At 37.3% G+C, this 12311-nt stretch overlaps 1 protein-coding gene across 8 annotated transcripts in view; it reads right to left on the bottom strand.

Moving 5' to 3' along the window:
- The window catches only part of MAPK8 (mitogen-activated protein kinase 8), a 130870-nt gene that overhangs the window by 15915 nt on the left and 102644 nt on the right, over window positions 1-12311 (bottom strand). For 6 of the 8 annotated variants that reach the window (XM_051616687.1, XM_051616686.1, XM_051616685.1 and 3 more), the window contains 4 exons: window positions 5659-5825; window positions 2900-3029; window positions 1613-1671; window positions 1350-1488 (listed from right to left, as the gene is read on the bottom strand). In XM_051616687.1, the coding sequence (XP_051472647.1) occupies window positions 1350-1488; window positions 1613-1671; window positions 2900-3029; window positions 5659-5780 (450 nt within the window). In that variant the 5' untranslated portion in view covers window positions 5781-5825. Of the gene's footprint in view, window positions 1-1349; window positions 1489-1612; window positions 1672-2899; window positions 3030-3464; window positions 3534-4122; window positions 4249-5658; window positions 5826-12311 lie in introns of those variants that run through there. The other 2 variants (XM_051616690.1, XM_051616692.1) reach the window with 2 other exon arrangements.

A 12311-nucleotide genomic window follows, 5' to 3' on the forward strand; every position in this document is an offset into this window, starting at 1 on the left:
CCTTAAAACAAGCGAAGGTTTAGAAGCTCCCTTCTGTCTGCACTAAGATACACAGAAAGAGACAGTTGTCTATACAATATGCAGTATTCTAAAAGTAAAAAAGACCAAGGAAAACCCACAGCATTAAACCTGCAAACCTAAGGACTGAAGAGATCAGAAAACATGAAGCTACATACAAAACTGTTATTTAAATTCCAGGGGGATATGCATTTGGACACAAAAGGCTGCAAAGTAGCAGTCATACGCAATATAATACCACAGCCGTGGTAAGTACAGTATTCTAGTTTTGTCTAGCATTCCCAAAATAAAGCAAGAAGCCCACCGACCTGTCTCAATGTCCATATGCAGACCAAGAAGCACAGGGTGCAATGCCTGGTTGCAGGCAATGCTTCTGCCTACATTCCCTTGCCCATCTCTGTCAAACACAGCAGTTCAGGGCAAATTGCACAAAGAAGAAAGCCTTCACCTTCCCTCCCTGAGCTCTTCACTGGAATGTGGCAGCTGATGAGTACTGGCAAAGCACTAGGGGAACAAAAGGAAGCAGTGTTTGGTCATTCAAACCATATTCTCTATTCAAACAATTGTCCCAGTTTCATTGTGGGAAAAACAGCATCTTGAACGGGAGCATCACACTGCCAGAGCCAACTGGCAGGCCATTCAACACCTTGGTCACAATGCGGTGGACCACTGAATTGGACAAACATGCTAACAAGGCAATTCGCATGGGAGCACTCAGAGTTGCCATTTGTTATTTGTTTTGCTGTTTACATCATCCATAAGGAAGACTATATAGAAATGACAGGAAATATCACACTGGAAATATAACATGAGTAAGTTATACCTTGTGCAGCATTACAGAAATGAAAACCTGTCTGAGCAAATGCTTTGTGACACACAGGTGTATGGAAGTTCCACTTTTCAGGTCTTTATCATCATCTGTTTATCTGGACACTCTGCTAGTTAAAGCAGAAATAAAATAAGCAGTTCTGTCAAAAGATGGGATTTCAGGTTTGGTTACCAAAACAATTAAAGGCACAGATGCTTTCAGATATTCATTCCTGCCATGATTACTAAAACAGACCGTTATGTAGAATCAGAGGAGGTAATGTAACTCACAGCAAAAATTTTTATCTGCTCTGTGCATCTTATTATGAAATCATTCAAAAGGTTCATTCCAGAATTAGAGTGAAAAAGGTGAATGCAATTATTTCCTTTCAGCTTTCTCTCTCTGCCTCTCAGACAGGTTATACAGCTCCCTTTGCACTCCTATTTCTGACTTTTTTCTGCCTTTTAAATACACTAAGAAAAAACAGGTGCAACACAAAATGGACACAGTTAAGTTCACTTACCCTATGTATAATTCCAGCTGAATGAAGATGTTTGATACCACACAGCATTTGATAAAGAAGATAGGACATTCGTTCATGGTCTAGCTCCATCTGAATCACTTGGCAGAGATTTGCATCCATGAGCTCCATCACTATGTAGCTTATGAAGAAAAAATAATAATAATCAGATAATACTGCCATTTTATTGTACTCTTTCCTTTGTTCATCTTTCTGCATTAATATTTTTAAGTATAATTCTCAACTTTAGTTCAAATCAGACTTACACGTCTTGAAATTCTTCAAGGGATTTTTGTGGTGTGAACACATTCAGTAAGCCAATTATCTGTAAGAAGGAGAGGAAGTATAACCACACCATAGCCATAGCAAAGTTGCAAAGTCAACATTTCAAAAGCAACACCCAGTATTTTGATGCGAATCTCCTGCTACACATTGAAGCTCAAAATGTTTAATGCCTCAACCAGGTCTAATATGCTTTAATAGGTGCTAATGACTTTAGGAAGAACATTTTTGCCTCACAAATCGCATAATCTAAAGACACTGTGTGTGCATTAACCAGATGATATTCAAAGCTTAAATTATAAGGAAGTTAGTCAGTCTCCCCCTGCCTCCCACTTTCAATTTGAAGAGAGCTGGCAAGATTTTTATTGCATAAGAAAAAATAAATTAAAAAATAACAAGGACTACCTAAGATATGCCACTTTGCCATTGACAAATGTGAAGCAACAACTCTATCCAAAGACAAAAACAGATTCCTGGAGTTGCTTTAGGACATTTTCCAGTTGCTAAGAATGGATGGGATGTGCAAAAACAGGTCAAGCTACTATTCATCAAGAGTAAGGCAGGCTTGCAGTATTTTATCATCATACAAATTATGCTATTAGGTAAAACTTCATTCAGAGAATCCACATATAAACCATCTCTAAGAAAAAATACACAATTTTCTTAGGAAGCTCCTTCCCTAGCAGCCAGGGGGGGATTTTATCCTGCTGAAGGGGGATTAAAAGTGAAGGTGAGGAAAAAGGCACACAGCTGTCTCTGAGGGGAAAAATGGCCAGTACCAGCCATGTGTAGCTCAACTCTGGTAGATTCATCACTTATTCTCTCCCAATTTCTGTGATCAGGTCTACTCCACAGCTTCATAAGCGTCAGGTACTTGCTGTTGTCACAATACAAGATTCTCACCTCATTCATGCACCAGGAAAAAAATTATTAAAACACTTTTTCTCCTATCTGTCTTGCAGCAGCAAGACAAACAAGGATGCACATACCACTCATGGTATTCTTACTTGCTACATTTAAAAGACAGCTGACAATGTAACACTGACTGCCTTCCTCATTTTGAAAGGGTATTTAAAGACTGGGCAGGTATTACAAACAGTCAAGAAGAGCTCTTCTGAAAGATCCTTCTGTACTTACCATGAACATACAAATATGCAGTGAAAATACCTATAATCTACAGAGGACGCCATTGTCTTACGTCACCTAAGACTTTTACAAAGAATAACCTTCTTCTTAATTCTTAAACATTTAAAGTAGGACACTGCACTCACATTTTTGTGATTAACACACTTCATAAGCACAAGCTCTCTGTAAGCTCTTTTAGCGTGGGTTTGGTTCTGAAATGGTCGGCTTAACTTCTTGATTGCAACATTCCGTTCAAGGATGGCATCATAAGCAGCACTGTAATGAAAAATAGCATGATCACATCTCAGTGTCGATGTCCTTAAAGCTGTGGCAGTTGCCACCTTTTTAGGATACCTTGTATCACATTTACACATAAACCAAACTTCTAGTATAATTCAGCTTTAGGGACTGTTAAAGCAAAGTAATTTTGTATGCTGAGTGATTAAAAATTTAGAGAAGTTTCCCAGCTTCATAGTATGAACACATGACAACCTCCACCAAAGAATGAAGGATCTCAGCTTTCTAAAATATCTCACTAAAGATACTGAGTTCTTACCACTCACTGGCACTCAAGAACAGACTGCCTAAAAAAGATTCAAAACATTTCAAACATAAAAAGCACATCAATTTTATGTAAAATCTTCACACAAAAAGGAAGGGAGAAGGAGAGAGAAAAAGTAGGTTATATGAAGGTCCTATGCTCTCACTTACACAATTGCTCTGACAATCCTCTGAAAATGAGAGCAACGATGTCAAGATAAAACAATAAAAAAATGTTAGGAAGGCTTTAACATCTTTGATGTCACTGGCTTTTACCTGGTAAAAAGAAAGAACAGCATTTGTTGCAGACTAATGCCAAGATTGTCATATGACTTAGTGACACAGGGTGTTTACGGATGAAGACTGTTAGTGCGGACAACTCAAATATTTATCACATTTCCATGATAGGAAGGCACAGATTTTGTTTCCTGTAAAAGGTACTATGACAGCTGACTACAATGCAGACTCAGGAAATATTTATCAGCTACTACAAAAGTCTCAGCAGGGAAATTACTGTTTCTTGTCTCTTGATAAGCATGGCACTCCAACCTAACAAAGAACATCCACCAGTGAACGGTCAAAATCTACTAAATCCAACTAGCTACTTTAAAAACTAAGCTTGGGTTTTGTTTGTTTTTTTGTTTTTACATCATCAAAACCTCCAGTCACCATCAAAGAAAGAAAAAAAATGGGAACAACAAACACCTGTAACTGTCTTTGGTTTAGATTTTCTGCTATCTAGAATTTCCTGCACCTAGCCCCAAGATAAGGAATATCTTATGAAAGAGCATCAAAGCGATGGCCAGGAAAGAATACCAACATGGGATACCTGTAACAGTATTTAAACTTCTGCATCCCCAGTACATAGTGGTAGCGTTAGTCTGTTTCAGTACTAGACATGGTTGAAGCTTTAGGTCAGCTACTTAATATTCCTCCATATCAAGCTGGATCTGGCCTAAAAAAAACCAAACCAACAAAAAATGCAAACAAACCAACTCAAATGACAAGAGCTGCATCCTATCTTCTCCAGTCACAGGCATGATTTAACCACAGGAGCACTCCAGTCCTTCACAGGGTAATCAGAGCATTTAGCTAAAAATGCTTCAATTACCACTAACGGCAGTAACAGAGTGACACTAGAGTAATTACATGGTCAGTTTCTGGATCTCAGCTCAGGGAGGGGCAGTAAATTTGGAAAACGGGCAGTAAAATGTAACTGTGAATCAAAAGGCCAGTAACAACATCTCAAGCTTTTGCAGGCATTTCTGTAGACAATCTCTAGTCAAACAAATGTCACATCCTCATTGTATTAACACCCATAAAAACAAAACTGGAATGAGTTTTTCTGTTCCTGCTACTTACAGACCAAATAACTTTAAAGCCAGAAGTTACCATTTCAGAAACAACTCCTTTTAAAAACTGGCCTTCAAGCTCCCATTTGCACTAAGCATACAGCTTTATTATTAACTCAGCTAAAACAAATATGAATTAAAAACCCACCTATACGACATGTTCTCTAAACACTGATCATGACAAGATCAAGGTAAAGACATTACAAAGAAAAGTGTTTGAGAACAGAATGCTTTTCCCTACCTTTCTCTTCCCTGATGTTTGGGTGGTTTTTTTTATTTTTATGTCCCTGGTGAGCATCTTAGGTTAAAATAAATTGGAAAATCTCCAAGTTCCTGTGTTAAAAGTCTTCCCTTCTCTTCAACATTCAAAAAACTGCCAAGAAGCTCAAACCAACATTTATCTTTGGGATAACATTGCTCCACAGGAAACAGTGCCTACAAGCAACTACTTGTCACCAATTTGAAATCAATCAGACACTCCAGTCCACACATGAGAGCTCTAATTCAAATAATTATATTCTCAAGCCGTATTTTCCTAAACTGCATGATGTATTTACAATTACCATGACAGTAAGCTTCACAAATGCTCAGTAACTGTTATCAGGGACTACTTAAGATTATGAAACTAAGTGAAGCAGGCCCCTAATAAACCATTTCAAGAAGTAGAAGTGTTTACAAGCAGCAATTATTATATAGAGTATTTCTGGCTTTTTCTTTCACTATAAGCATTATGGTTTAGGATTAGGAGTAATTTCTTTATCCAGATTTTTTTCCCCCATTAATTTATGGGACTCAGTACAGCTGGCTGAATTTGCACAGAAGGGCATCAGCTTGAAAGCAGGAAAGGACATAGGTTAAAACCCAACAGCAATAGGCCTTGCTGAAGAAAAAAAGCCTACTATCACTACTGCCATTTTGCACTTACAAGGTACTTCTCCGCACCCCTACTAAGTAACATACAACACTCTATTAGGGGAATATAAAAGTAAATTTAAATTTTAAATAAACCTTACCATACTATCCCTTGTGCTCCTGATCCTATTGGTTTTAAGTTTTGATACCGTTTCAATACAGTGAATGTAGAGTCTCCAATTTCAACACTGTAGAAATTGTTGTCACGCTTGCTTCTGCTCATGACGGCAACTTAATTAGACTACTTCATCCAAATTTTGCTTCGGGCCTGTAAAGAAATGAAACAAAAAACTAGATTTACAACTGTATATTATCTGCATAAAAGGCAAAATTCTTTACAATACACAGAAGATACTTCCCAAATAAACTTCATATGCACATTTATGCTATTTTTAATGTCTGAAAGAATGAGATAGCATGTGCCTGAAATGTTTTATTTTTAGGAATGTTCCTAAAATATTATTCTAGAAGGGCAAAAATAACAGAAAAACAACAGTGAATGGATGGAAACAAACACATTAGATGGCAATGACAGAAGATCAAAAGGTGGGAAGCTACACATCATCCACAGAACTTAAGGAGTGCTGCCACTCCTTCACATACACACATGCAGCAAGGGAACAGGTTTTGGACCAGATGCTCCATAGAGGTTCCTTTCAACCTACATTGTTGCACGACTCTAAATTCAAGAGTGACAAAATATCAAGAAGTCTTCCAGACACTGCAATCATCATCAACAGTCACAACTGCCAGGACTACCTGTCACTATCGTGGAAACACACACTGTGAATCTAGGCCAGAAAAGGAAAACTGGCCTTGTGAGAGATCTCACATGCTAGCTCCTTGTGAATAAAGGTAATAACCAGGGATAAAAAGAACAATGGTAGGAAAAAAGGAGGTATATTCCACCAAATCCCCCTCATTAAAAAAAAAAAGGGGGGGGGGGAAGAGGCAATATCTCAATGGGCATGTCCACAGGAGAGGAAAAAAAAACAAAAACACAACTGCATGGTGGCTTTAAGTGTTTTTCTCATTACACGGGTTTTGAGTGCAGCTGTAATAGATGTCTAGTAGTGCAAATTCCTACTTGATTAGAAGAGTTTTTCTACATTTCTTCAAGAGAACAGCATGTTGTCTTTCTTCTTTATTAATTTAAGGAACATTTTCCTGTATTACTATTTGACTAAACTCTTAGTTTCCATACTCCATGACATATTTCTTGAATTTTAAAAAAAGCTTTGAAAACAACAGTGAAAATGTGGCCTCCACAAATAATCACAAATGTTGTACAAGTAGAATTCTATTAAGCCTCTGTAAATATACCAAATTCCATTTTCAACCATTTCAGCTACACGGGAGCAATAAAAAGCACTTAGAAGTCCTAAAAGGGACATACTGTAAACTATTATTATAAATTTAAAATGTACTACCTTAACTAGTAAACTTCATGTTAAAAGAAACACCTATTAAACAAGCCTCTTTTCCAAAATACCGTCAAAACAGTATGTCACAAAAACTTAACTAAATTCCAAAGGAACTTGTATCAGTGTATTAGCAACACTGTTAAAGTCTGCTCTTCTCATGTTGATAAGAAAGGCATAACTGGATAAAAACTGTTGTCTAGCAGAAGAAAAACAGTATATAAGACATACAGAGAGGTGTTCCAGTCCCTTAGTCATCCTCTTAGACCTCCACTGGGCTCTCTCAAGTAAATCCCTGTCCCTCTTGAACTGGGAAGCCCAGAACTGGACAGAAGACTCCAAGTGGGGTCTCACTAGGGCAGAATATAGGGGGAGGAGAACCTTCCTTGACCTTCTGGACACGCTCTTCTTAATGCACCCCAGGATGACATTTGCCTTCTTGGCCATAGGGGCACATTGCTGCCCCATGGAAAACTTGCCTTTCAGGACTCCAAGGTCCTTCTCCACAGAGCTGCTTTCTAGCAGGTCAGCTCCTAACCTGTACTGGTGCACATGGTTGTTTCTTCCTAGGTGCAGGACTCTACACTTATTGTTGAACCTCTTTAGCTTCCTCTTGGCCCAGCTCTCCAGTCTAAAAATCTGTTGTGGAAGGTATGAAATCAGCCTAACAATTTCTTAAAAATGAGGAAACAAAGAATGAAGACAATCACTCCACAATCCTGTGCCTGTTCAGCAGCAGTGGAGAAAAAAACTATGGCCTTCATTCACTAAAACTATACTAAAGCATAGTGACATTGAACAATAAAGGATTAGAATAACAGCTTAGCAGATAGAGATCTGCTGTTTGGTATCAGAATCAAGGTAATAAAAGTTTAGTACTTCACTTGGGATAACTCCTCTGAAACCAACGCAGGAAGGACTGTTCCTCTCCATCCAAGGTTTTCAGATAAATGCAGATACCTTGCCATTTAAAGGTCAGTATTTCTAATAGCTAAAGTCAAGTGTTTATTGAATTTTCTTTCAATTTGGTAAACTTCATAGGATCAAACGGTGAAACAAATGAAGTATAGTTTAGGAAAAAGATCTTCTCTTAGAAAAGAATGTATTATATTAAAAGGTTTTACATGTATACCACACATGGTATTATTACTAAGTAAATGTTATTGCCCTAAGACTTTGTAATTTGCTACATATTCAATACTGTAAAACTTGTGTGGCAATGTGGACTGGAAAACTTTATTTACTAGTCATTTTATAATTAGTAATAGTATTTCAGTATATAACAGCATATTAAATTAATTCTTGCTTATTTTTATTAAGACAAAAGAAAAAAGAATTCTATATGTAATCTTTCTGTAAGTAAAGCTGTCACTCTTTTCTGAATGTATGAGCTTTGCAGTCACCTAGGTACTGCCTATAATCAATTAGTCTAACTCTCTATGCTCCAGAGATAACTGAAAAGAAAAACCATTTGTACACTAAGTCCAGCCTTCATAATTGAAAAGTCCACATTCTGGATTATTACAGTAATGATGCTGATCCTAAAAAAATCAAGTTGTTTTACAAGGTTTGATACGTAAATTCTCTTTCACTTTAGCCAGTGACTATTTCATGGCTTGTGGTAAGCAGCTGGAAGTGTTAAGCTCTCAGGATCTGACCCTGCACTCTGCAGGTATCTCCCAAAGCAAAGCTGCCAGGGAAGGCTGGGAATCTACCACCTGGCCAGAGAAATAGAAAGCACAAAGGATAGTTTTGCTTGTACATGAGCATTGTGCCAAAATATTTGGCTGACAAACAGCTCCAATCAGGACCACAACATTCAAGAGGTCAGCCCAGCACCAACCTGCCGTCTCACTTCTTCTAGGCTCAGTCTTCCCTTTTTCAAACCATCTTTGATTTTGCCACTTCAACTCCCTCCTGTGCATGAGGAGCAGGAAGCTCAGCTCTCTCAAAGATCTGAACCCTCACCTACCCATAGAGAAAAACAGCCTTATTTAAAAAAGAGGATTTTTCAGGCCTCAAAGTAAGTACAAGATGGTTTTGCTCCCCAAGCTTCAAACGATACAGAGCCAAAGTTTCTTTTATTTGGACTGGCTAAAGAGAGAAAGGAAACATCTATAACATCTCCTTCAATAGTGAAAAAATTATTAAAAAAAAAAATAATTCAATAGCTCCTGCCCATGCAGGGGGGTTGGGACTAGATGATCTTTAAGGTCTCTTCCAAGTCAAATCATTCTATGATTCTATAATTCAATGAAATTCAAAAATTAAACTGTTATAAATTCATTTAAGTTTCTTTAAATAAATAAACGTTACCAACAGATTCCTAACGCAAAACATTGCAGACGCACTGTATCACAACTCAGGGCAATCTCAAGATTTACAGTTAGAAAATAAAAATAACAAACCCAAATAACCTGCTAAACTTTCTAGTCCCAAGAATTATGACATTCCTATCTTAATTTTACACAAATTACAAACTCCTGCTGTCAACAGTTTGATTATAATTGGTTACTTAAAAAAGAATGAGCTAAGTGTTCGAGGGACACAACTCAATAGCAGATATAAATAAATGTGCCTCTACCCTATTGACAAATTCACCAACTGATGTCAGTCATGACACTTAGAACTTAAAATTAAAAAATCCCAAAACCCAACAAAAAACTCAACTAGTAAAGAATAAAAAAATAAAAGAGGCAAACCATAAAAATCTATAAAAGCACTATCAGATTATGGTTTAAAGGCTTTCCATGCTACTAGACTCTTTAAAATGTTACAAAACACACCATACATTGCATCTAAATAATACTTATGAGCCTGACTGCATTCTACTGACAGCTGAAAATCTCAGTCTTCTAATTGATGGTGTATCTATTTAACTTTTCACAAAATGAATTACAAGAAAATTTCAGCCAACACTTCCCCTTTAATAATGAAACAGATCTTCTTAAAATCTGATCTACCTGGACCATGCTTCAACCACCCCACTGCTACCTTGACCCCATACACTGCTGGCCTTACAAGACTGTGAGACTGAAAGTTTCTCAGACCACTATTTGACAATATTTCAAAGTCCTAGAAAAAGAGTAAAGAACAAGACTGGGGAGATAAGTTTTGCAGGAGCTATTTACAGAAGGAATCAAGTATAAACAAATAGCCCTGTTCTTACATCCAGCAAAACCAAATAACTTCAGTGAGGCTTCCAGCACTTCCACTAAGACACTATTACAGGGAAGGGACTGGTTTCTGTAAAAAGATGTTTAAAGAACTTCTGACAAACTTCAAGTCAGGGTGTAATACATAAATACAAGCAGTCAAAACAAAGAACAAAAACAAATATTCAGATACAACTGGGAAGTTTTTATTTACATAAAGCAGCTCCAGAACACCACTCCAAATTTAATGTTATACCTTTTAAAGACTAATATATGTAGTGTTTTGTACACCAATATGCACACACACAGAAGTCTACTGTGGATTAGGATATTCTTGGTTACCATCTCTCAGAGTATTGACACACAGCACAGTTCAAAACATGAGAAGGATGAAGATACCAAATAGGTTAGCTGAACACATGTATTAGTCTCTTGACTTAGAAACAAACCTGAAAAAACTTCATATAGCCAAAGATATGCTTGAGTGCAACCAGAATCACAGCAGTTGTTTTCATGAAGTTTGTTCCCATAAACTTCATATGAGATCAAAGGATAGGCTTACAATAATGGCTGAAGCAGAGAAAGAATTCAAACCATCCCAGGCCAATAGACAGGATAGAAAAATTGTATCAATTTAACAGTGATAGCAAGAGAGAAGAGTCAATAAATGAGGAAGGAGGGAGGAAGCATCAGAGTGAACCTAAACTATCATTCCCTTTTCTGCAGCCCCATGTGGCTGTTTATCAAAAATTATCAGCCTCTACTGTGTCAGCAAGAGGTACAGTTTATCTTTTAATGTTAAATTAATGTTCTTCTCACATAAAACTGACTTACTTAGCTTGAGAAGAAAAAAAGTCAACTCTCAGAAAAGCCATGTTTTGCTTATTTTGTGTGGTGAGCTATTGTGGGATATAAATAAGCCACCTGAATATAAAGCCCTCAGATCAATACAGACTAGAGAGTTCTCAGAACATGAATATGCTTTCATCTCACTTCCAACACCGGCATTTTTTCCAGCCATTACAGCTTCCTCAGCCTGAACCAGCCCTGACATCCATCTGCTCTGCATCCCTTGCCTGGAAGTCTCTTTTAACTTCTACATAGCTTTGTTCATCATTTGTGGAAAGTGTAAGCCTCTCACTTTGTAACTAAGCTTACTTCCACTCAATGCTTTGCTCCCACTCAGCTCAGAACTCATTGTGCTCCCTTGTATCTTCACCTCTCATGAAAGTATCCTTGGAAGAGCCCGGTGTTGCCTAGCTCTGTAAATACAGCTCCCAGAAGAAAGACGAAGACTTCGGTTTTTTCTATCTGCTAATTTTCTGGTGACTAGTCTTATGAAGTCTAACTTCCAAGATCCACAACATGAAATTTTTAGTCTTTAAATGTTAAACGAAGTCTAAATTCAGAAACTGGAAGACTTTCAAGATTCTTATGCAATGTATGCCTGCAATGACTTCCATTAAAACTTGATTAAGCTGTATCAGATAAATTTGCCTGCCTGCAGTTTGACATTTTGTTCCATTTTCTAGCAATTTTGCAGAAGCACATATGGGAAGAAAGGCAGGATGCACATTCCAGATTTCTATTATTAATGAGGAAACTAATAATACATTTGTCTCATTAACTGTCAACTTGCCGCAGAACGCTTCAATTTCCTCTCACACATACTATTGTGCTTTTCCTTAACAATACCTTGCCTAAGCAAATTTCAGTACATGGCAACCTTTTAGTGGTCGCCCACAATTACTCAAGATAATGACACTCCAAAATTGAACCCAAAGTAGTACAGTGTGACTCAGCATATTAACTTACTAATTCTTCAGACTGTCTTAAGTAGTATTTACCCAAGGAAGCACCACAAAAATGTTGGAAATGGAAATAACACTATATCCATACAGCAAAAGTCCCCTAAGGGACCCACAAAACTGTGCAAAGTCTTAGTCTTACGCCACTAAAAGCAACTAGAATTCAATAGTTCTGCATAAGTCTTAAGAGATGGTCAACAATTTCCAGTCATCACTTCTTTCATATAGCCTCATAAAGTTTAAATTGCAAAAGCATGAACTTGTAGCTCCTTGAAAAGACAAGCAGCATGTACCTATGAAAGTAAATATTATGGCTAACCTCAAGAAGTACAGATATTTATAACATGTTTCATTGCCACCCTGTTTTCCT

Source organism: Apus apus, chromosome 4 (genome assembly GCF_020740795.1).
Source record: "Apus apus isolate bApuApu2 chromosome 4, bApuApu2.pri.cur, whole genome shotgun sequence".
In the NCBI taxonomy this organism is placed as follows: domain Eukaryota; kingdom Metazoa; phylum Chordata; class Aves; order Apodiformes; family Apodidae; genus Apus; species Apus apus.